Raw genomic sequence first — 27,247 nt, 5'->3', positions numbered from 1 at the left:
TTTTAATTTCCTTTATTTTTTCTTCTTCTTTTACTTTAATTAATTAATTTTCATATTTCCATTTCTACTTTTTTTTTTTGTTGTTCTACATTTCCCACCCCCCCCTTTTTTTAAAAAAATAATTTTTATCAGTTCTGTTTCTTTGCTTTATTCTTCAGTTGGCACAATGCTTTGGCTTTGTTTTTAGGTTTAGTGTTTTGTTAGTTTTGATTCTAACTGTTTGATTTCGTTTTTGGATTCTTCTGTTTTTCTGGTTGTTCTCTTGGTTTTTGTTTTATTTTGTTCTCTTTTTTTTTCTTTTCTGTGTGTTTACTTATTTCTGTTTTTGTTTGTTTGATTTTGTTTTTACCATTTGCCTGGGGTTTTGTTAGTCTTTTTTTTTTAATCCACTTTATTACTGGGATGAGTGACCTTTGGGGTTTTTTTTCCCTGACTGGAAGTTGGACCTGAAGCTCTGTGGGAGCACTGAGTCCAGGATGCTGGACCACTGGAGAATTCCAGGCCACAGGGAAGATTAATTGCTGAGAACTCTCATGGAGGCCTCTATCTGAATCCAAGACCTGGCTCCACCCAACTGCCTGCAGCTCTCAGTTGCTGGAGGCCTCAAAACAAAGAACAAACAAGACAGGAATGCAAACCCACCTATCAGCACACAGTAAAAGTACCTAAAGTTATACTAAGCTCACAGACATCCCCAAACATACCACCTGACAAGGCCCTGTTCATCAGAGAGAAAAGACTCAGCTCCACCCACCAGAACGGAGGCACCAGTACCTCCCATCAGGAAGCTTATGCAAGCAATGGATCAACATCACCACCAGGGACAGAGAACAGAAGCAAGAGGAACTGTGACCCAGAAGCTTAGGGAAAGGAGACCACAAATACTGTAAATTAGACAAAATGAGAAGACAGATACATATCTTGCAGACAAAGGAGCAGGACAAAAACTCAGAAGACCAAATAAATGAATAGGAAAGAGGCGAAGAACCTGAAAAAACAATTCAGAATAATGATGGTAAAGATGATGCAAAATCTCAGAAATACAATTGAGAAAATACAAGAAACGTCTAACAGGAACCTAGAAGAACTAAAGAGCAAACAAACGGTAATGAACAACATAATAACTGAAATTAAAAATACTCTAGAGGCAATCAATAGCAGAATAACTGAGGCAGAAGAATAGATAAGTGAGCTGGAAGATGGAAGGGTGGAAATAACTGCCACATAGTAGAATAAAGAAAAAAGAATGAAAAAAATTGAGGACAGTCTCAGAGACCTCTGGGAAAACACTAAATGAACCAACATTCGAATTACAGGGGTCCCAGAAGAGGAAGAGATAAAGAAAGGGTCTGAGAAAATACTTGAAGAGATCATAGTTGAAAACATGGGAAAGGAAATCGTCAATCAAGTCCAGTAAGTGCAGAGATAAACCTAAGGTTTATGGGTATCGTGTTTACCCATACAGGATAAACGCAAGGAGAAACAGACTGAGACACATATTAATGAAATTAACAAAAATTAAACACAAGGAAAAAATTATTAAAAGCAGCAAGGCAAAAGCAACAATAATATACAAGGGAATCAATATAAGGTTAACAGCTGACTTTTCAGCAGAAACTCTGCAAGCCAGAAAGGAGTAGCAGGATATATTTAAAGTGATAAAAGGGAAAAACCTACAACCAAGATTACTCTACCTAGCAAGGATCTCACTCAGATTCGACAGAGAAATCAAAAGGTTTACAGACAAGCAAAAGCTAAGAGAATTCAGCACCACCAAACCAGCTTTAAAACAAATGCTAAAGGAACTTCCCTAGGAAGGAAACAAAAGAGATAGAAAAGACCTACAAAAACAAACCCAAAACAATTAAGAAAATGGTAATAGAAACGTACATATCATTAATTACCTTAAATGTAAATGGATTAAATGCTCCAACCAAAGGACACAGACTGGCTGAATGGATACAAACATAAGACCCATATATATGTTGTCTACAAGAGACCCACTTCAGACCTAGTGACACACACAGACTGAAAGTGAGGGGATGGAAAAAGATATTCCATGCAAATGGAAATCAAAAGAAAGCTGGAGTAGCAATACTCATATCAGACAAAATAGACTTTAACTAAAGACCATTACAAGAGACAAGGAGGACAGTACATAATGATCAAGGGATCAATCCAAGAAGAATATATAACAATTGTAAATATTTATGCACCCAACCTAGGAGCACCTCAATACATAAGGCAAATGTTAACAGCCAAAAATGCAGAAATCGACAGTAAAACAATAATAGTAGGGGACTATAACACCCCACTTACACCAATGGACAGATCATCCAAAAAGAAAATAAATAAGGAAACAAACTTTAAATGACACATTAGACCAGAAGAACGTAATTGATATTTATAGGACATTCCATCCAAAAACAACACAATACACTTTCTGCTCAAGTTCACACGGAACATTCTCCAGGATAGATCACATCTTGGATAACAAATCCGGCCTTGGTAAATTTAAGAAAATTGCAATCATATCAAGCATCTTTTCCAATCACAATGCTCTGAGACTAGATATCAGTTACAAGGAAAAAAACTGTAAAACATACAAACACATGGAGGCTAAAGAATACTCTACTAAACAAGAAAGAGATCACTGAAGAAATCAAAGAGGAAATCAAAAAATACCTAGAGACAAATGACAATGAAAACACGATGACCCCAAATCTATGGAATGCAACAAAAGCAGTTATAAGAGGGAAGTTTATAGCATTACAATCCGACCTCAAGAAACAAGAAAAATCTCAAATAAACAACCAAACCTTACACCTAAAGCAATTAGAGACAGAAGAACAAAAAACCCCAAAGTTAGCAGAAGGAAAGAAATCATAAAGATCAGATCAGAAATAAATGAAAAAGAAATGAAGGAAACAATAGCAAAGATCAATAGAACTAAAAGCTGACTCTTTGAGAAGATAAACAAAATTGATAAACCATTAACCAGAATCATCAGGGAAAAAAGGGGGAAGACTCAAACCAAAAAAATTAGAAATGAAAAAGGAGAAGTATCAACTGACACCGCAGAAATACAAAGCATCATGAGAGACTACTACAAGCAACTCTATGCCAGTAAAAGGGACAAACTGGAAGAAATGGACAAATTCTCAGAAAAGTAATACCTTCCAAGACTGACCCAGGAAGAAATAGAAAATATGAACAGACAAATCACAAGCACTGAAATTGAAACTGTGATTAAAACTCTTCCAACAAACAAAAACCCAGGACCAGATGGCTTCACAGATGAATTCTACCAAACATTTAGAGAAGAGCTAACACTTATACTTCTCAAACTCTTCCAAAATATAGCAGAGGGTGGAACACTCCCAAACTCATTCTACGAGGCCATCATCACCCTGATACCAAAACCAAAAATGTCACAAAAAAAAAGAAAATTACAGGGCAATATCACTGATGAACATAGATGTAAAAATCCTCAACAAAATACTATCAAACAGAATCCAACAGAACATTAAAAGGATCATACACCATGCTCAAGTGGGGTTTATCCCAGGAATGCAAGGATCCTCAATATATTCAAATCAGTCAATGTGATATGCCATATTAACAAATTGAAGAATAAAAACCATATGATAATCTCAACAGATAAAGAAAAAGCTTTTGACAAATTTCAACACACATTTATAATAAAAGCTCTCCAGAAAGTGGTCATAGAGGGAACCTACCTCAACATAATAAAGGCCATATACGACACACCCACAGCAAATATCATCATGAAAAATTAAAAGCATTTCCTCTAAGATCAGGAAAAAAGACAAGGGTGCCCACTCTCACTACTATTATTCAACATAGTTTTGGAAGTTTTAGCCACAGCAATCAGAGAAGAAAAGGAAATAAAAGGAATCCAAATTGGAAAAGAAGAAGAAAAAAACTGTCACTGTTTGCAGATGACATGAAACTATACATAGAAAATCCTAATGATGTCACCAGAAAATTACTAGAGCTAATCAATGAATTTGCTAGAGTAGCAGGATACAAAATTAATGCACAGAAGTCTCTTGCATACCTATACACTAACAATAAAAATCAGAAAGAGAAATTAAGGAAACATTCCCAAATACCATTGCAACAAAAAGAATAAAATACCTGGGAATAAACCTACCTAAGTAGGTAAAAGACCTGTATGCAGAAAACCATAAGATGCTGATGAAAGAAATCAAAGAAGATACAAACATGTGAGAGATATACCATGTTCTTAGATTGCAAGAATCAGTATTGTCAAAATGACTACACTACCCAAAGCAATCTACAGATTCAATGAAATCCTTATCAAATTACCAATGGCACTTTTCACAAAACTAGAACAAAAAATTTTACAATTTGTATGGAAAAAACAAAGTCCCCAAATAGCCAAAGCAATCTTGAGAAAGAAAATGGAGGTGGAGGAATCAGGCTCCCTGACTCCAGACTATACTACAGAACTACAGTAGTCAAGACAATATGGTACTGGCACAAAAACAGAAAGATAGATCAATGGAATAGGATAGAAAGCCCAGAGATAAACCCACAGTCCTATGGTCACCTTACCCTTGACAAAGGATGCATGAATATACAATGGAGAGAAGACAGCCTTTTCAATAAGTGGTACATGTACCTGGGCAGCTACATGTAAAAAAACGAAATTAGAACACTGTCTAACACGATACACAAAAATAAACAAGATGGATTAAAGACCTAAATTTAAGACCAGACATTATAAAACTCTTAGAGGAAAACATAGGCAGAACACTCTATGACATAAATCACAGCAAGATCCTTTTTGACCCACCTCCTAGAGTAATGGAAATAAAAACAAAAATAAATAAATGGGACCTAATAAAACTTAAAAGCTTTTGCACAGCAAAGGAAACCATAAAAAAGACAAAAAGGCAACCCTCAGTATAGGAGAAAATATTTGCAAACAAAGCAACTGACAAAGGATTAATCTCCAAAATATACAAGCAACTCATGCAGCTCAATATCAAAAAAAAAAAAAAACAACTGAATCCAAAAATGGGCGTAAGATGTAAATAGACATTTCTGCAAAGAAGGCATACAGATTGCCAACAAACACATGGAAAGTTGCTCAACTTCACTAATCATTAGAGAAATGCAAATGAAAACCACAATGAAGTATCACCTCACACCCGTCAGAATGGCCATCATCAAAAAATCTACAAACAGTAAATGCTGGAGAGGGTGTGGAAAAAGGGCATCCTCCTGCACAGTTGGTGGGAATGTAAATTGATCCAGCCACTATGGAGAACAGTATGGAGGTTCCTTAAAAAACAAAAATAGAACTACCATATGACCCAGCAATCCCACTGCTGGGCCTATACCTGTGAAAACCATAATTCAAAAAGATACATGTACCACAATGTTCATTGCAGCACCATTTACAATAGCCAGTACCTGGAATCAACCTAAATGTCCTCTGACAGATGAATGGATAAAGAAATGAATAAAGAAGATGTGGCACATATATACAATGGAATATTACTCAGCCATAAAAATAAACAAAATTGAGTTATTTGTAGTAAGGTGGATGGACCTAGATTCTGTCATACAGAGCGAAGTAAGTCAGAAAGAGAAAAACAAATACTGTATGCTAACACATATATATTGAATCTAAAAAGAAAATAAAATGTTTCTGACGAACCTAGGGGCAGAACAGGAATAAAGATGCAGACGTAGAGAATGGACTTGAGGACATGGGGTGGGGGGGAAGGGTAAGGTGGGGTGAAGTGAGAGAGTAGCATTGACATATATACACTACCAAATGTAAAATAGATAGCTAGTGGGAAGCTGCTGCATAGCACAGGGAGATTAACTCGATGCTTTGTGACCATCTAGAGGGATAGGAGAGTGAGAATGGGCGTGAGGCTTAAGAGAGCGGGGATATGGGGATATATATATACATATAGCTGATTCACTTTGTTGTACAGCAGAAACTAACACAACAATGTAAAGCAATTATACTCCAATAAAGATGTAAATTAAATAAAATAAATTAAAATGTATGTAAATTTCCCAATAAAAGACAAAAAAAGTGAAACCACTTATATAGGTTGTGCTTAAACTAAATATAGGGGAAGAGAAAGAGAATGGAGTCCTAATAAGAGGGTTGAAACAGCATTCTTGTACTTGTTAGAAATCTGTGAGTCCACACACAATCCAACCGGGGTATGATTATTGATCCTTGGGAGCCAGGCTGTGTGCAGTGTTCCCTTTGGTGATTCATGTCTGGCTTGTGTGGTTACCTCACCCCTCAGAGTGGCCCGCCGCTGCCACCATTATGGATAAGCACAAAAGGATCACCCAGTATTTTACACCTTAGTTTATGTTTCTGTCAACCTCCTTAGATTGTGAATTCTTAAAAACATAGAATTTTGTCTTACTATGTTTTGTGTCTGCCGGATGTACTCGATAAATGTGTATTGAATGAGAGCAAATGAATAAACAATTATAAATAGTGCTCACCTTAAATACTAATGAATGGAGTGTATATAAATGCATATGTACATACATAGTTTTATTAACTATAAATTTGAGAGAGGGGGGATAAGAGCACTGGCAGCTCCCTGAATGTAGAGGTTTTCTAGCCAGAATAGTATATACATTATAATGGATATTATACAAAAATTTTAAATACAATTGACCCTTGAACAACACGGACTTGAAATATGCAGGTCCAGTTATACGTGAAATTTTTTCAATAGTAAATACTACAGTACTACAGGATCTGTGATCGGTTTGATCTATGGAAGAACTGGGTATCTGGCTGACTGTAAGTTATATGCAGACTTTTGACTGCTTGAAGGTTTGGCACCCCTAACCCCTGTGTAGCTCAAGAGTCAACTATATTTGTTTAATTTTACTGAAATGAGAGACTAAAGTGTGTTTGTTTTTGCTAACAACATTTTGCCTATAGGAAAGTAGGAAAAGAGAAGTCCAGATGTGTAAACTGATTTCAGATTATTCTGGATCTTAAATGCTGGATTGAGTATTTAGGTAACGCCAAGCCATCCAAGTTTTAAATAGTAATATAATTTTGTTTTTTAAACAAGGAAAGTGATGTGATTACATCTGTGTATTAGAGAGATTTAAATGACAAGAATATATATTCTATTTAAAGGAGAAGTTTGCAGATTAATAAATTGAAAATGTACTGAAATGATAAAAGGCCTTTTTAAATGCCAGGGTGAGTAACTTACAATGCATTGCCAGTTAGCAGAGCAAGGTAAAGGAGAAAGTATCAAAATGAAAAAAGGTCAGTAAAAATACTTTTGGTTTCTGGGAGTTTCTGATAATAGTTTTGACACTTTTTAGAAGATAAAGATTTTTATAGTAAACAACAATGAACTAATCTCATTTGACTTGCTTTGAATCCTACAGTTATCAAGAAGGAATTTAATGCATTAGAAAAATAATTCAGGAAGGCTAAAGAGAAAACCAGTCTTCTACATAGACTTTTTTTCTATTCATCTATAAAGAAAAGGTGTTTTCCGCTGTAGAGCCTAACAAACAAAATCATTAAAAAGTTAATAATACTTTCTCCCAAGTGTAAGGATAAAACTAGAATTTTTAAGATATGTAAAAATAACATAAACAGAACACAAGGCATATAGGGAAATTATGACTCCAGAGAGGATGTTTACATCAAAGCTTCTTTCACTGCAACAGAAAACTGACAGCAAAGCTCATCTTAGATGTTCTTTTCGTTTGTTTGTTTGGAGGTAATCAGAGAGAAGTGAAGTTCAGAGGAATGAGTGGCCCTAAATGGGGCTATCCTTTCTAAACTTTAAAAATTAGTCTGCCTCAAATAGTAGTAATGTTATGCAGCAAGAAGTCAGAAGAATGTGAAATCCATGGATGGCTTTTCTCCAAAGACTTTCAGTCTCAACTTGAAAAGGAACTAAACGTTGATTATTGGGACATGGGACAGAGTTGTGGACAGGATCATATTTAGAACACATATTTTGACAGATTTCAGGTTATCTGGCGTTTCATTAATGTCCAAAATAGGCAAGCAAATAATATCTTTCACAGGGCTAGTTTTACCTACAGACTAGACCTTCTAGGAGGTATATAACCTGGTTATGTACCTGAGACAGGCTAATAATTTTGGACATTTTCTAATAGATGATCATTAAAGATTTCTTTGACACAATTGTTTGTGTGTGTGTGTGTGTCTATGTGATGATGTGAAGGTGAATGAAAGAAGAATGGAGGATACCTGGAGGTTGAACCTTCATTTAAATATTCCTTGAACAGAAGAGAAGATCTGAATTAGTAGGATTCCATCCATTCTTCCTTTATTATTGGCATTATTTGAGCAAAGAGGTAGGTCATAGTAATCCTTCTAACTGCATACAGTTCTTTTTCCAAGAGAAGTCATGGTAAGTAAAACTTTATCCTTCTTCCATTTCCAATAAATCAATTTAGCACATTTTATGGATTTTTGCCTTGACTTCTCCTTCCACTCCTTAAACTCAGCCCTAATTACCAGTGAATAAGGTCTTTTTCTGCTCAAGTTTTACCCTGAGAATTGAATGGTATCCAAGGGAATTTAAGAAGGAATTGAGGGCTGAGATTTGAGCATCCAAGATAGATTTTTCCAAAAGAGGGTGTGAACTGATGGGTAAGTAGTATGCTGCTATCTTCAATAATTGGGAAACATTGTTCGCTATGCCCCTAATTCTGAGGAGAGCTTCATCTAAAAATTTTAGGAATATTTGTAACAACTTGTAACAAGCTGTTGAAGTCTGCTGATTATTCTTTCTGATAGATCATTTACCCCAGTTGCACTGATGTTGTAAAATGACCATTTGTATGTTCAATACAAATGTTTTTGGTTCAGTGAAACCAACATGTACCACTAATATATGTAGTAGGGATACTGTAGGTGCATCTCTCTATTTCAGTAAGGACTGTGTTAAATCTGGAGATTGCTTTGGGTAGTATGGCCATTTTAACAATTAATTCTTCCAATCCAAGAATGTGGGATATCTTTCCATTTCTTTGAATTGCCTTCAATTTCTTTATCAATGTTTTATAGTTTTCAGCATATAGGTCTTTTGCCTCCTTGGTTAAGTTTATTCCTATATATTTTATCTTTTTTTGGATTCAAAAATGTTTTTAAATTAAAGTTGATTTACAATACTGTATTACTTTCAGGTATACAATATAGCAATTCAATATTTTTATAGATTATACTCCATTTAAAGTTATTATAAAATATTGGCTATATTCTTTGTGATGTATAATATATACTTGTAGCTTATTTATTTTATACATAGTACTTTACACCTCTTAACCCCCTACCCTATCTTGCCCCTCTCCCATCTCTCTGCTCACTGATAACCACCCATTTGTTCTCTATATCTGTGAGTCTGTTTCTGTTTTATTATATTCATTTTTAATTTTATTTTTCAGATTCCACATATAAGTGATAATATACAGTATTTGCCTTTCTCTGCCTGACTTATTTCACTAAGAAAAATACTCTTCAGTCTTATCCATGTTGTTGCAAATGGCAGATTTCACTTTTTCATAGCTGAGTAATATTCGATTGTGTATTTATATACCACATTTTCTTTATCCATTTGGATATTATTGGAGAATTATGTGGCTTCCAAATCTTCGCTATTGCAAATAATACCACAATGAACATTGGGGTGCATATATATTTTTGAATTAATGTTTTTGGTTTTTTCAGATGTATACCCAGGACTGGAATTGCTGGGTCATATGGTAACTCTATTTTCAGCTTTTATGAGGAAGCTTCATACTGTTTTCCACAGTGTCTGCACCAATTTACATCCCCACCAACAGTACAAGAGTTCTTTTGTCTACATATCCTTGCCAACATTGGTTATTTGTAGACTTTCTGATGACAGTCATTTGGACAGTTGTGAGGTGATATCTTGTTATGGTTTTGATTTACTTTTCTCTGATGATTAGTGATGTTGAACATTTTTTCATGTGCCTTTTGATCATTGTATATATTCTTTGGAAAAATACCTATTCAGTTCTTCTGCACATTAATTAATTGGTTTTTTTTTTTGATACTGAGTTGTATGAGCTGTTTATATATTTTGGATATTATCCCCTAATTGTACATATCATTTGCAAATATTTTCTCCCATTGAGTAGGTTGTCCTTTCATTTTGTCAATGATTTACTTTGCTGTGCAAAAGCTTTTAAGTTTAATAAGGTCCCATTTGTTTATTTTTCTTTTGTTTCCTTTGCCTGAGGAGACAGATCCAAAAAAAATATTGTTATGACTTATGTCAAACAGTCTTCTACCTATGTTTTCTTCTAGGAGTTTTATGGTTTCCAGTATTACATTTAGGTCTTTAATCCATTTTGAGTTTACTTTTGTACATTGTGTTGAGAAATGTTCTAATCTCATTTTTTTTTTTTTTTTTTTTTACATGTAGCTGTCCAGTTTTTCCCAGGACCGCTTATTGAAGAGACTGTCTTTTCACCATTGTATATCCTTGTCGCTGATACCTCAAACTTTGTTCTTTTTTCTCAAGATTGCTTTGGCTATTCAGGGTCTTTTGTGATTTCATATAAATTTTAAGATTATTTGTTTTAGTTCTGTGAAAAATGCCATGGGTATTTTGATAGGAATTGCAGTATATCTGTAGATTGCATTGGGTAGAATGGACTTTTTAAAAGCATTGATTCTTCCAGTTCAAGAACACAATGTATCTTTCAGTTGTTTTGAATCATTTTCAAATCTTTCATTAATGTTTTATAGTTTTCAGAGTATAAGTCTTTCACCTCCTTAGTTAAGTTTATTTCTAGGTATTTTATTCTTTTTGATGTGGTTATAAATATGAATGTTTCCTTCTTTTCTGTTTCTGATAGTTCATTATTAGTGTATAGGAAACAGGTTTCTGTATATTAATCTTGTAACTACAACTTAACTGAATTCATTTATTAGTTCTAATAGATTTTAAGGGGATAATTCAGGGTTTTCTATATAAATATCGTGTCATCTTCAAAAAATTTGGATGCCTTTTACTTTCTGTTTTTCTTTTTTTAATCTGGTTGCTGTGGCCAGTACTTACAGTACTATGTTTAATAGAAGTGTGTGGAGTGAGCATCCTTGTATTGTTCTTGGTTTTAGAGGAGAAGGTTTTAGCTTTTCACCACTGAGTATGAAATCATTGTCATAAATGGCCTTTATTATGTCGAGAAATGTTTCCTCTACACTAATTTTGATGAGAGTTTATATCATGAACGGATGCTGAATTTTGTCAAATATTTTTTCTGTGTATATTGAAATGATCATGTGCTTTCATCCTTCCCTTTGTAAATGTGGTATATCACATTGACTGATTATGAATATTGAACTATCCTCACACCCCTGGAACAAATCACACTTGATCATGATGTATGATCTTTTTATACGTTGTTGAATTTCATTGCTAATATTTTGTTGAGGATTTTTGCATCTACATTCATCAGAGCTATTAGCCTTTTATGGTCATGTCTTTGTCTGGTTTTGTATCAGTAAAAACATGGCCTTGTAGAATAAAATTGGGAGTATCCCCTCCTCTTCAATTTTTTTGGAATAGTTTGAGAATGATAGTTTTTAGCTCTTCTTTATATATTTGCTAGTATTCCCATGTGAAGCTGTCTGGTCCTGGACTTTTGTTTGCTGGAAGTTTTTAAATTACAAATTCAATTTTACTACATGTGATCTGTCTGTTCAGATTGCCTGTTTCTTCATGATTTCATCTGTAGCTCAGTGGTATTGGTTGCTATTTCTCCCATTTCATTTGTTATTTTGTTTATTTGGGTCCTCTCTCTTTCCTTCTTGTTGAGCCTGGCTAAAGGTTATCAATTTTGTATATCTTTTCAAGAAACCAGCTCTTGGTTTCATTTATCTCTTACATTGTTTTTTTTTTTTAATTTTTGGTCTTATTTTATTTATTTCCTCTTTGATATTTATTATTTACTTCTTTCTGCTGGGCTTTGTTTGTTCTTCTTTTTCTAATTCCTTTAGATGGTAGGTTAGATTGTTTATTTGAGAATTTTCTTGTTTCTTGAGGTAGGTTTGTATAGCTATAAACTTCCCTCATAGAACTGCTTTTGCTGAGTACCATAGATTTTGGAAAGTTGTGGCTCTATTTTTATATTTCTTGAGGTATTTTCTGACTTCCTCTTTGATTTCTTCATTGATACACTGATTTTTTTTAGTAGTGTGTTGTTTATTCTCCGTGTACTTGTGTTTTTCTTATTTTTCTTCCTATAATTTATTTCTAGTTTCATAACGTTGTGGTAGGTAATATATATATTGTGATATAATTTCTATCCTCTTAAGAGACTTGTTTTGTGGCCTAGCATGTGATCTATCCTGGAGAATGTTCCATGTGCTCTTGAAAAGAATGTGTGTTTTGCTGCTTTTGGATGGAATGTCCTGTAGATATCTGTTAAGTCCAACTGGTCCAATGCATCCTTTAAGGTCAGTGTTTCCTTATTGATTTTCTGTCTGGATGATCTATTGATGTATGTGGGGTGTTATAGTCCCCTACTATTATTGTATTTTTGTCAGTTTCTCCATTTATGTCTGTTAATATTTGCTTAATATATTTAGGTGCTTCTATATTAGGTGCATATATGTTAACAAATAATATTTCCTCTTCTTATATTTATCATTTATCATTATAATATTTCCTTCTTTGTGTTTTATTTTAGACTTTCATTTAAAGTCACTTTGTCTGATGAATATTGCTACCCCAGCTTTCTTTATGTTTCCGTTTACATTGAATATCTTTTTCCATTTCCTCATGTTCAGTCTATACGTGTCTTCAGCTCTGAAGTGAGACTCTTGTAGGCAGCATATAGAAGGGTCTTGTTTTTTATCCTATCAGCCACCTTATGTCTTTTGATCAAGGCATTTTTTCCCATTGACATTTATTTATTTTATTTTAAAATTTTTGGCCACACCACACAACTTGCAAGATCTTAGTTCCCCAAACAGGGATCAAACCCATGCCCTTGGCAGTGAAAGCATGGAGTCCTAACCACTGGACTACCAAGTAATTCCCTCCATTGACATTTAAAGTGATTATTGATAGGTATGTAGTTCATTTGATTTTGTTACTTGTTTTCTGGTCGTTTTTGTAGTTCTCTGTTCTTTTCTTATTCTTTAGTCTCTTCGCTTGTGGTTTGACAATTTTCCTTAGTATTATGCTTTATTTTATTTAGTATTACTTAGTATCATGTTCCTTTCTCTCCTGTTTATTAGTACCTATTGTATGTTTATGATTTGTGGTTACCATGAGGTGCAAATATGTTGACATATGACTATATCTATTTGTTTTAAAGTTGTAGTCAGAGGTACAAAATATTAGGTATAAAATAAGCTATAAGGATACATTGTACAACATGGGGAATATAGCAAATATTTTATAATAACTATAAATGGAATATAACCTTTAAAAATTGCGAATCACTATATTGTACACCTGTAATTTATACAATGTTATACATCAACTATACCTCAATTAAAAAAATGTTGAAGTCATTTTAGTTCAAACACATTCTGAAAGATCTATATTTTACTCTCCTCCTGCATGTTTTTTGTTTTTGATATCATATTTTACATTTTCATGTCTATCCTTTAACTGTTTATTTTAGTTATAGTTGATTTTACAATTTCTGTCTTTTAATCTTTGTAGTAGCTTATTTAAGTGGTTGATCCACAGCCTTTACTATATATTTGCCTTTACTAGTGGGTTTTTCCTTTCTTATAGATACTTACTTCTCAATATAGCCTTTTCTTTTCCACTTACAGAGGACCCTTTAACATTTCTTTTAGGGTAGCTTTAGTATTGATGAACTCTTTTAGTTTTTGCTTGCCTAAGAGGTTTTTTTTTTATCTCTCCTTTAATTCTAAATGATAATATTTTTGGGTACAGTATCCTAGATTGCAGGTTTTCCCCTTTCAGCAGTTTGAATATATCATGCTACTCCCTTCTGGCTTGCAAAGTTTCTGCAGAAAAATTAGCGTTAGCCTATGGAGTTCCCTTGTATATGACTCCTTATTTTTCTTTTGCTACCTTTTGAATTCTCTCTTTGTGTTTCACATTTGCCATTTTAATTATGATAGGACTTGCAGTTGGTCTGTTTAGGTTCATTTTGTTTAGGACCCTCTGTTCTTCCTGTACCTGGATATCTGTTTTCTTCTTCACGTTTGGGAAGTTTACACCCATAATTTCATTAAATGTATTTTTGACTCCCTAATATCTCTCTCTTCTCCTTCTGGGACATCAATAATATGAATGCTGGTACACTTGATGTTGTACCAGTTGTACTTTAAACTGTTCTCATTTTAAAAAAAATTATTTTTCTTTTTGATATTCTGATTGGGTAATTTCCATTGTTCTATTGGATTGCTTATGTGTTCTTCTGTATCACTTAGTTTGCTCTTAATTCCTTCTAGTGTATTTTTCATTTCAGTTATTTTATCTTCAGCTGACTGGTTCTTTTTATATTTTCTAGTTCCTTGTTAAAATTTTCACTATGTTCATCTATTCTGTTCCCAAGTTCATTAGCTTTCTTATTACTATTGCTTTGAACTCTTTATCAGTTAAAGTGTTTGTTTCATTAGGGTTTTTTTTTTCAGGGTTTTTTCTTCTTCTTTCCTTGAAACACATTTCTTTCTTCTCGTTTTGTTTAATTTTATCTGTCTCTATGAAATTAGGTGGAACAGTTACCTATCCTGATCTTGAAGAATTTTCCATTTTCCATACTTATGAATTGTGCATGTGCTTTGTGGCTTTGATGGGAGAGGTGGATCTAAAGTAAGCATGTGTTTCTTCTTCCCCTGGGTTGTGCTGGCAGCTACCACCTTGGTGGAGGTGGGGCTGGAGATGGAGGGGCTCAAGCCAGAGCCAGGTGTGAGTTGAGACTTCTTCTCTATTCAATGGCCATCAATGCCTTATTGGGGGTGGGGGTGGGGCCCATAGTACTGGACTAGAAGCCCTGAGGGTCAGGTCCAAGCTGGCTCTGTTCCCTCTAATTTGTGCACTCTCTATGGCAACAGCACCTCTCCCTAGTGGAGAGAAGTGCTGGAGCAAGAAGGGCTGGAGCAGGTGCCCTGTGTGGCCTTGGGTGCATCTTGTGTGGTCACAGGAAAACTGGCAGGATCCCCAGACACTTTTCAATCTGGTTCCTCTGTGCTATTCCCAGGAGTAAGGAAACATGTGTATGCACTCTTCATGAGCAGAATTTCAGTTTCTTACAGCCCTCGGGTAAGTCCTGCTTGTTTTCAAACTAGCTAAGGGGACTCATCTTCCTGATGCCAGGAATGGGGTGCCCAGTATGTGGTACAAACCCCTCACTCCCCAGGGAGGACCCCTGAGTCCTTGATATCCTTCCTCTTCTGTGTCCCCTGCTAAGTGTGTGGGTTGGACCTGATTGCTTCTCCTCCCTTCTTACTCAACTCCATATAGATCTATACAGTCTTGGTTGTAGAAGAGCCTTTCTGCAAGTTTCCAGGTTGTTTTCAGTTAGATTTGTTCCACATGAAGATGTATTTTTGATGTGTTTGTGAAGGGAGGTGAACTCAGTGTCATCCTACTCTGCCATCTTGATCTCCCTCTTTATTTTTACCCTTTTTTAATTCTAAACTTTCCACCATGTCATTAGAAATTCTACATAATTATAATGGTTACACAGTTTGCTAATATTCTTGAAACATACTGAGATATACTGTTAAATCCATTTTGAGAAAGGTTACCAATTAATACTCCCACTAGCATTTTATGGGAGTGCTTAAATATAAGAATTTAAGAGTTTGACCCCCACTGTCTCCTAACCACACTGAATATTATACTATGCTGTAATATTTGCCATTTTTATAGTTGTTAAACAGAATCTCAATGTTACTCTAATTTGTAATCTTATATTTATTGTTATTTAGTCATTGAAGAATTTCAATTGTGTATAGATTAGTCAGAAGAAATGGCACAAACATATTGCTATAAAGTCCCAGTCTGGAAAAAGTTGCAGAATTTATCAGAAAAGGGATGGCTACACAAAGCAGAGGCAGATGTAATGTATATCCATACAATTTTTCTTATTATCCTCATCCCTGTGGGGCTGATGACTTTTCCAAAGGTGAGAAAGAAGCAGAATAATCACTTCACCAGTTTCTGTTATACTCAGTATTATATCACCACTGCTAAAGAATAATCCTAACAAGTCTCCTATTAGGTTATGTAGAAAAATAAGTGATCCCAGTTCCTGTGCCAAACACATCACTAGCAAGACCATATCCACTTCCAGAAGGAGTCAGCGCTCAGATGATATCCCTGTCACCGGCTAGCTGGTGTTCAAGGAAAGACTGATTGTCAGGTTTTCCAAATTGTCTGTTTGTGCCATTTGCCCAGATATCTAGTGATGTGCTTGAAGTTTCTTATAATTTTGATATTTTCCTAAAATAGATATTAATCTTAAATGTTCAAAACTTCTTGTAGTTCATTTGTTTGATAATGTTGACTTACAAACATTCCATCTTTTTGGTAACAAAATCTTTTCCTTGCTGAGTTCCTACTGTTTTTATGCATAGAAAGTTCTTCTGTATCCAAAGAAGGGACAGTGTTTTTGAAATTTTAAAGTGTTTTTAAAAATATTAACTCTAAATGTAAATCTTTAATTTATTGTGATAAGTAATGTAAGGATTGGTATTAAATTTTATATATTTTAAGTGCTTAAATAATTGCCCCAGATATATTTATTAATTATTGTACCATTTTTATTGATATAAGAAATACTTTTATTAAATATTAAGTTCCTACATATAAGGGGTCTTTCCAGGGAGATCTAGTTTACACCCATAATTTCATTAAATGTATTATTGACTCTCTAATCTCGCTATTCTCCTTCTGAAGGAAAGCGATAAAGGAAGGAGAACTTGGCAACACATTACAATAACAATTAAACTAGACTGTTAAGAAATCAAAGAAAAAAAAATAGGAAAAGAAAGACCTGCTGCCATTTTTTTCTTTCTTTTCCTTCTCCTTCCTTTATTGCTTTCCTTCAGAATTCTTTTATTATTAATTTTTTTGTTATTTATTTTATTTATTGGTCCAGAGGGAATTAAAAATAAACAAGATTTCCATTAAAACACAAATTTCATTGATATTATCATTGGTTTTCTGCTATTGCAAGGCACTGATCTAGATACTGGATGTTAGATAAAACAGACAAAAAGCCATTCTTCTCAAGATCGATAATTTAGTCAGGAAGACAGGCAGTAAAAATATAAACAAGTATGTAATTTACAAATGAGTAAATACCACAGAACAATCAAGGTGTTTTGATAAAGAATAATGGATTTAGGGCAAAGGATGGGACTACCATCTTGAAGGATCTACTCATCCTTCAGACTACCTCAGAATGGTATAAACCCTTAGCTGGTAACTGGTGAACAAGTGCATGCTGGCTTTACAAGGAGATGGAAGGCAAGCATTCTATACATGGAACTAGCAAAGGCAAAGGCCTGAAGTGTAAAAGATCCCAGTTTGTTGAAGAAACAGAAGAGGTAAGAAAGGCCAGGAGGGGTTGGCCCTTTGGAGCCTCATGGGGAATGCCAAGGGCTTTGGGTTTACATTAATGACTTCGAGACACTATTTAAGCTTTGAAATAAAGGTGTAACAATTTACATAGACATTTTTAAAAGGTAACTTTTAGATTGGAGCTATAGGTAGTGTAGAAACAAGGAGATAATTTGGGGGTGATTTCTGGAATATTATACAGAATTGAGAAAAGTAAAGGGATCCCAGGTATATTTGGGGGTAGAAGCAACAAAATGCAGTGGTAGATTGGAGACAGGAGGTGAGAGAGAACAAGGCTAAGATGACTCCAAGGTTTCTGGTTTAGTAATGAATAGATAAAAGTGCCATTTATAGAGATGGGTTCTCTAGAAATAGGATCCATTTTAGGTGGAAAATCAAGAGTTAAGTTTGAGATGTTTGTGAAACATGTAAGTGAAACTGTCCAATGAGAAGTTGGCTATAGAAAATGAGAGGTCAGGATGATAAGTATAATTCTGAGACTCATCAGCATATCAAATGGCATGAAAAGCCAAAGGAGTGGACAAGATCTTTGAGGCTTAGGGAAAATTTTATATTGAATTAATGTACCAAGGATTGGTTTATTTATAAGTTTAAACCTACCATCTAGGAGCATCTTATATCTATTCATATAGTCATATCTTTTATTCTATGAATAAAATGTTGTGGTGTGTACTATGTAGTTTTGTGCATTTCTTATTGGGTTTATTCCTAAGTATTTTAACTAGGTATTATAACATTATAAAAAGGAATATTATTCACTACATTTTCCACAGTTATTATTTGTATAATACAAAGTTATATAAGTTTTTACTTTTATTAAATATTAAAAATTTTAACTCATAATTAAGCCTAATAGTGTTTCTTCTTATTTTCTTGGCCCTTGACGTTGATAATAACATCCTAACCCAATCAAAAAATGTTCTCTTCTTTCTAATTGTCAAACTATAAATTTCTGTTTCTTGCCTTACTGCACTAGCTTCCTCATCTAGAATAAGTTAGAAATATTAATTTAAGTAGAGGGTATTCTTGCTTTAATGTACATTCAACTGTGACATCTGTTATAGTATGAAGTGTAATGCTGTTTTAAGATGCATGTAGGTGTGTGTGTGTGTTTTCATGGGTACACATGCACAAGCATTTACCTGTGTGTGAAGAGTGTATGTAAATTTTTGTCAAGAAATCCTAGTTGGTCATAGGGGATCTTTTATATTTTGTTGAATTTTTGCTTGTATTTTGATTTATTTCAGGTTTTTACTTCTATATTAGTGAGTTATCTATATTTGACTTTTGGGTGTTACTTTTTTGTCATGTTTTTATGTGAGGGTCATAGTACTTTCATAAAATGAATTGGGTAGACTAGGTCTTTTTACACATCTTGAAATGGATTTCATGGCAAGGAAATGAACTATCCTTTGAATATTTAACAGGTAACATTTGTAAAACCTCTGAACTTGAAGCTTTTTTGAAGATTTATTTCTTCATTTTTAACTTTTTAGTATTATTTTTCTTATGACTCTTCTAAGCAGCACATCACAGATACTACTAACCCAATATTGGTTGTTTTTGCCACTCAATGGGGTGATTAACATATTTCATTTATTATTTTAAATGGTATATTCTCATTCTATATTTAGGCATGAAAAATAATACTTTGCTTCACACTCAGTTGCTTGCCTGACTGCCTGATGCCTGATTTCCTTTTTTTCCTCCACCCTCCCTCCCTCCCTCTTTCCCTCTCTCCCCTCTTCCTTCCTTCCTTCCTTCTTTCTTTCTTCTTTCTTTCTTTCTTTCTTTCCCTCCCTCCCTCTCTCCCTCCCTCCCTTCCTTCCTTCCCTTCCTTCTTTCTTTCCCTCTTTCCTTCTTTCTTTCCCTCTTTCCTTCTTTCTTTCTTTCTTTCCTTCCTTCTTTCTTCTTCTTTCTCTTTTGGGGGTACAGACCATGTCATGCTTGATTTTGTCGTCTTTGAGAATTTGTAAGGTATGTACTCTGTTTCTAATTCTGTTAGTGGTTACCTTTATATAAAATATAGATTTGACACACTCAATTTTAAACTTTGCCAAGGTGAGGGGTTCATCCCTTTTGTTGACTGATGTATCCTAAGAACCTAGAAGAGAGTCTGACACTCTCAGTGCTCAATCATTTGTTAAATGAATGAAGCTATATAAGATGAGGCATTAACATATGTCCTTCTCTTGTCCTCTCCTAATCAACTGTTTTAACTCTATCTGGAATTATAAAAGCAGGCTGTTGTTTAGCAGCAATTATATTTACATATAAATCATGTTTTTAAGAATGTTTTTGTTTGCTGTTTTTATATTCCATTTTATAAATATCATCATAACAATTATGTATATGCAGTTCTCTATGATTTATTGAATTGAGTGATTACCATTAGGTATTTGTATGATAAATGTGTCTTGCATTTTTGTCTTTAGTTTTTTGAAGTCGTATGGTATAATGCTTGCCAGTAAATTTTTCAGTCATTTTTTTAGGAATTCAATGTGAATGGTATATGTTCTGAGTCTATAGATATGAAATATTTCACTGGTGCCTTAACATATTAAATGCAGGTTTGTAGGTGTAGCACTTTGAACATAAAAGTTTTCTTTTCAGAACTTCAGTTTTCCCTATTTTGGAAAGACCGATTGAGAACTTTCTAGGTTTTGTTATTTGCTTATTTTTAGATTTTATGTTTTGCTGTAAGTAATGGTGGATTTTCTTTTAAAATTGATATTCTGATAATATGGTAAGCCTTTTTTGAACGTTGTAAATTTTCTTCAATTGTGTCTGATTGTCGCAACATTTTGATTCATTCTCTTTTCTTCTGAGCATCACCTGTGATGCTTACGTTGGATCTTCTTTCTCTGCCCTCTATGCTTAATGTCATCTTTTTTACATGTTCACTTCTTTACTTTTACTCTATATTCTGTTGAAGTCTCTTAAATTTGCCCTCCAAAACAATTATTTGGTTTTTTGAAACAAAAAGTTTGCTTTTGGTTATTTTGTTTTGGGGATTCTTGTTTTATTTTCTTTTTTTCATTAAAAAATTACTCTCTTTATATCAGCTCTTTAAAAAATGTCTCTGCGGTTAAATTTTATTATGTTTTCATTATATTATACCTTTCCTTTTAAAACACAGAACAACTATTTAAAAAATATTCTCCTTTTTTTATGAAAAAGATATATATTTTAGAGATCTGATCATCTTCTTAATTTTGGCTGAAATATTCCTTCTTCCTTATAATGCAGTTTGTTTTTGATATATTCCATGTTGATTTCTCCCTTTGCTCATACACTTATCTATAAACACAGAGAGTTATGTCTCCTATTTGCAGTCAGAAAGGGAGGTGGGATATCTTGATTGGCTCTCACTGCTTGCATGCTGGTTGCTTCCTCATCCAAGATTCAGGCTTCTATGGAAGTTAATTGCCACAGTTTCTGGTACAATTTGCAGTATGCAGAAAGACGTTTTCTAGTTTGGTTGTGCTGGGATTAATGGATGTATTTCTCCTGCTTTAACTGTTTTGCTCTTTGCCAGAAAAGAGCATTTGAAAAAGAGTCTGAAGCTCTTTGTTGATGAATATTATTTTTTAAAAAAACCAAAAAACTATCTCCTCCAATGCATATTACTTCTAATTAGCTTCTTTTTTTTTTTTAGATAATTACAAAAATTATTTGGGATATTTTTTAAGCTGTGTTTAGAAGGAAATACAATTCTAAGTTATTTGAAATAAGAAGCATATTTATTAACTCACATAATAAGAAGTCTAGTGGCAGAGTGGCTCCAGAGCTTATTCATTTTGTGGCTTAAAGACATTATAAGCTCCCGGGTATTTTCCAACTTTTTTCTCTGTTGTCTTCAATTTGTTGGCTACATTCCTCATCACTGGAAGATGGCTGTAGGAATTCCAGCCCTCACATCATCACACAGCTTGGTCCACAGACAGGAAAGAACCTAAACCTCAATTCTGTCTCCTGAGGAGCAGGCATACCTTCTGAGGGAAGCCCCAGCAGGTATCCTCTCATATCTTGCTGGAAAGAATTGCATTACATGCTCCTTCCTAAATAACCACTTGTAAGAGGAATAAATTCTATAATTGGCTTAGATCAGTGGCTCTCAACCCTGACTGCACATAAATCACCTGGGCAATTTAGAAAAATCAATAAACCAATTAAATCCAAGTATCTGAAGGTGGCATATGATTATCTATATTTTTTAAAGCCCCCAGTTATTGTGTAGACAGATGTAGAGAATCATTTGGCTTAGAGTACCAAAATTCAAAACTGAGGCCCTGAGGCTAAGAGGGGGGACAGAGCCATCTCAGGCTGATACCTGAACAAAACCAGGATCTTGGTCAAGAGAAGGGCTGGCTGGTGGGTCATCATTTTTGTTCTGTCCAACTGTCTGCCACTTTGTGTGCTGAGTATTGAAGTGTCTCCTTGGCTGTAGAAAGGAAGGAGCTGATGAGTATGCAGATGTGTGTCACTACTGTGACTGACTTGGAAGAGAATTAATTCCCTTGTACTTGGGGAATAGCTTTTTTTCCTTCAGTGTCTGTGGGATCAGGGTAAAGAGTTGTGGTGAATCCAAGCTTTGCCCTTTATACTTTGAGGCACCTATGCTTCTCTGTTTCATCTGGTTGAACAAAGGTAATTAAAAAAATGCTTCTCAATCTACTTCCATCAGAGCTGTAAGGAACACGATTTTGCTATGTGTTCTTTTTGATTTGCAATATTGTTTTTGAACATTTTTATTCTACCTTTATTCAGCTATTTTTCAATATTATTCACTAGACTAGATACCTTGAGCAAAGGGACTGTGTCTGTTTTACCACTGCATGCCCACTGTCAAGTACATATATGGAATAGAGTAAGGGCTCAACACAGATTTGATGAATAAATGAACAGGCTTCTCTGCTCTGATCAGACCAGTCTAGCTACAGGCCAAACTCACAGAGCTGTTTATCAACCTAGAATGCAGGGATTTCTGGATTCTTTTCTTCTCTGTATTCTATTCCGGACTTAGGAGCCCAAATGATTCTTTTAACCTTTAAGTTAGATCATATAATTCCTGTGCTCAAAACCTTTCTCTGTCTTCCCATCTAATCTAGCATAAAACCAATGAACTCAATCACTTCTTAGCTCTGTGATGTGAAATCTTGGCTTTTCTTTGGCCTCATCTACTTTTACTTTTCTTTCCCTCATTTATTCCAATCCAGCTACACTGCCTTCCTCAACCTTCCTGAACACACCAAGGACATTCCTGCTTCAGGGGATTTACTTCCTGTCCCTCCTGCTTAGGACGTTTTTCCCATAAATCGCCTCAAGTCTCACCCCTTCACCTACTCCACATTTTTGCCCAAATGCCACCTTACCAAGGAGACTTCCTGATCAGCCTATTTAAACACCCCTGTAAAACCTCACCAGTTCTTCTTTCCTTCCTGGATTTGTTTTCTACTCGATGTTTATCATCATTATCATCTGCAATACTATACATTTGTTTGTTAATTGGCCTATTGCGTGTCATCCCCCCCCCACCCCCACCGAACTGTATAAGCTTTTCAAGGACAGGACTTTCAGTTTTCATTATTTACAGCTGGACTCCTATTGCCAGGAATAGTGCTTAGCATAGATTTCGTACTCAGTAAAGAACTGACTAAATAAATGATCTGCCTTCTTTACTTGGAAACTGGAGCTAACTATACCTATCCTGCAGCTTTCCTGTGTGCATTAGTGATAGTGCGTATAAAGTTATTAGTACAGTGCTGAGAACATAGTAGCAGCTTAACAAATTATACCTCAAAACATTTTTTTTAATTTTAACGTGAAAACCCAGAACACAGCGTGTTTCATTTAATTCCCCAAATATTTATGGAGAAATAACCTGTATGTACAAGGTACCATTTGTACAGGATATAAAGATAGAGAAGGCATAGTCCTTATATTACAGATGCAACACATAAACATGAGGGTTATTTTGCATGCTCAGGCACCCCAAATTCTTGCATGAACCATATTTAAATTCCTAAAATGGTTCTATGTATCTCAAGGGCTGATAGAAAGACTTTTCATTAACAAATAGGAAATACACTTGTAAATCCCTCCTCTGCAAAAATAGCTTAGAACATTAGAATAAGGCATCTCTCTTTCTCTAAGCTATATTCTTTTCTAGGAATCTGAACATCTCTAGAAAAGGTAGATCACAAACTTACAGACTTCTGACAGATTCAAAGATCCAAATTTCTACATCTTTATATGCTATTTATACCACCCACATCTCTGTATCTTCAATATGCACATCTCTATCTACCTATGCACAAACATTGTGAAATAAATCACATACTTTTATCATTCTGAAGTATTTTTAGCCTACAAAAAACGTAGAGAAGATAAAATAAACACCAGTGTAACCTATACTTAGTTGGAGATGTATTTGATTTAAAACATTTGATTCAAATATTTTCCTAATAAATTAAATATTACAGCTGCTATTGAATACTCTTATTCTATTCTCCCTTCTTTGCTCACCAGAGATAACACTGAATTTGTTGTTTCTCATTATTTTCAGCTTTTTCTTTAAGTTTTACAACTATTAAATCCTGGATATAAATCACAGATATGGTTTCATTCACCTTCATATTCATATTAAAACAAAACAAAATAGGATATCTCATTTAAAACTCTGGATGCCTACCTTCTCTTGAAAAATCAGGAAACCTTGCCAATCCAGGTCTGCATTTCTTAATTAGACAGCCAGCTGTATCTCCTCATCAGCATAGTTGCATTGAATGTCTGCTAACTTACTTCAGGCCTGATTAGTGCATTTATATTTCTTATCAGGCCTCTGCAGGCATTTGCATTTGTAATTCCTGTTCTCTGAACTTTAATCTATTTAAACTAGTTTCCACTTATCTTGTTTCATTTCTATCATTTGTGTGTGTGTGTGTATTTCTGCTTTGAAAACTATTCTTTTATTGAAGAAGATGGATGCAAAATTGGTATTTTCCCCTTCCCACTGTCACCAGCGCCCAGTTTACTTAACTTCCCAAGCAGTGGGCCTATTGTCCCATATTTTTTTTTGAATCGAATGCAGCAGCAAATGCTCCTTTTCTTTCCTTTATGAGACTGATGTTATTTGGAGTTAGAAGAAGTATACACTCCCCTCCTCATCTCTTAAAAAATCTTCATTTTCGTTTATTAAACTAAACCTTCAGGGATTATAATCCCCAATAATCTATATTTTGTTGATCTGGTGTATATTTTATTCCATCCTTGTCATCAAAAGAAATTCTTAAGCCAGGAATGGGTAATGAATAAAGAGAAAGACCCATGGTTTCATATTTCAAGGCCTGTGTGGAGAAAATCAAACTCCAATAACAAAGAATTATTTTGGACATCTGAATTATTCATTTTATTTTGAGAATAGTTAATGAATACCTGAGAAAGTATAATTCTCTTAATTTATAATAGTGCCAGGTTATAAATGCTACACTGTTTATTGACTACTATGAGGACAAATGGCAAGTTTGGAAAAATATCCACATGCATATTTTCTTAATACACAGTACCCGCAACACTTACTTTCTGGAGTATCAGTTTATCCCAGGCCTCTATTGGCAGCAAACCAAGGAATCACTCTGTTGATTTTATTCCCTTGTAGAACCACATACAGGTTCTTTGCAGCTTCAGAATTCAATCACAGCAGTTACAAATTCTCCAATACCCATTATGATCAAAACCAGTGTACTACATTGTGTTTTTCACATTCCCTTAAAAAGGAAGCACATTCCTGATCCAGACCCCTAGGTTCTAGTGGGAAAATTGTTAAAGACTTTAAATAGGCAAATGCGATATATTTCTTTTCTTTAATAACAGAGTTCTAATTCTTTTTTTTCTTCAGAATTTTTTTTTGATATTCCTTGTTATATGAAATTGTATAAGATTTCATTAGCTTATATTTGAAAGTCGTAGAGAAAGAAGATAAATCACCTTAAAGGAATTAAACTAGAAAAATAAGAGAAAACATACAAAGCTGATTTTAGACCCTTGATTTCTTTGAAAAAAGGTGGCTTTAAATCCACAAAGTGCTCTTGGTGATGCTAAATATTTTCTCTGTTCTTTAATGAGGAGCTGGCAGTCATTTAGTGCAGAGTTTTAGCTGCACAGAGCATAAATACCTATGTTCAGGTAGTTTTGCTTTCTATCTTGAAATATTTTCTTAAAATTCTATATTTGGAGTAAAAAAATATGCCTTCTAGAAATATAAACCATAGTGTGCCTTCTTTCATGGATTGAGGGCCATCTGACTTTCAATTACATGACAAATTAATATGTTCCAGAATACAAGTCATTCCATGAAAAGTGAAGGCATAAAGAACATATAATATGCATATTAATAAAGTTATGCTACTTTCATTGTTGCATTGATTTTGTGGCATTACAAGTTACTTAAAAATTCAAACCAAGTATTAAAACTAAGTGCACCCCAAAAGAAACATACACACCAACTTTGTTTTAAAAGAAACAGTATTTATTAAGAAATTATATGCTGAATTCTCCTACAGTCTGTGAAGATGGTTTCTTCCATTTCCACAGCACAAGACAATGGCTAAGGGCATCTGGAAAACACTTGCAATACCAGGGAATGGAGAGTTCCTAGTAATAGGAGATGAACTGAAGTGATGTATGTACTAATTTGAACTTTTGGATCCAAAGACAAGGCAAGCATCCCTGCGAATCTAGTTTTCACCTGTATTGGCATTAAAACCTGTCCATGGGATCTCCTACCCAGACTGAAATATTGGGTAATAATTGGGTCATTTCAGTTCAGTCGAGCAGAGAATGCTCAATTTAATCACAGGTCAAACCAACAGTCCTTTAGCTATTGAATTACATCTGAAATAGTTGCAGTATTTATTAATAAAAATGGTGCTTATTGAGGGCAGAAATAAAACTTTTCAAGTATTTTATCCTTATGATCTGAAGTACTTTAAACTATAACTTAAAAATAAATTATAAAAACTAGCATACAATGCATCTTTTCTTACATGACAATGTTGGAAATAAGTTTTAAGTGTATAATTGCAATATCACCTGACTTTTATATATGATCAACAGTAAAACATGCTAATCATAAAAATAGCTTTTACAAATATACATTTGTATACAGTGTCTCCCTTACCATTCATAAATGTCCTCCACATTTTAAGACTTAAAAAAAAAAAAAATTAGCAAAGGGAAAAAACACATTTACAATCTAAACCATAAAACCTGACAATTATACAGCTTAGAACATAGAAGAAATGGAATTTCTAAAATTGAACAATACTGTCCATTTTATTTGGGCTTTTATAAATTGAACCAAAGATACTGTTATGCAGTAAGAAGCCTCCTTTCACATTTCTGGGTGTTGTCACAGTTTCTTTTCTGCTTTCACGGCATCATTCATTACTTCAAATCACTTTATCTGTAGAAACTGAGAAAAGAAAAAAGTATTTTAAAATATAGAGATTTATGTTTCATTGCTGACAGTATGCATAAATAAATAAGTTGGAAATTAAGGCTTAATTAGGAGAAGAATAAAACAAGTC

At 34.2% G+C, this 27,247-nt stretch overlaps 1 protein-coding gene across 2 annotated transcripts in view; it reads right to left on the bottom strand.

Annotated features, from left to right (window-relative positions):
- The window catches only part of RALYL (RALY RNA binding protein like), an 881,748-nt gene continuing 854,501 nt past the window's right edge, over positions 1–27,247 (bottom strand). For both annotated transcript variants that reach the window (XM_082434024.1, XM_082434021.1), the window contains one exon: positions 1–27,132. In XM_082434024.1, coding sequence (XP_082290150.1) covers positions 27,115–27,132 — 18 coding nt within the window. In that variant the 3' untranslated portion in view covers positions 1–27,114. The remainder of the gene's footprint in view (positions 27,133–27,247) is intronic.

Source organism: Balaenoptera physalus (assembly GCF_965194825.1).
Source record: "Balaenoptera physalus genome assembly, chromosome: 17".
NCBI lineage: Eukaryota > Metazoa > Chordata > Mammalia > Artiodactyla > Balaenopteridae > Balaenoptera > Balaenoptera physalus.
The sequence above is the reverse complement of the archived record's forward strand: the minus strand, read 5'-3'. Positions and strand labels throughout refer to the sequence as shown.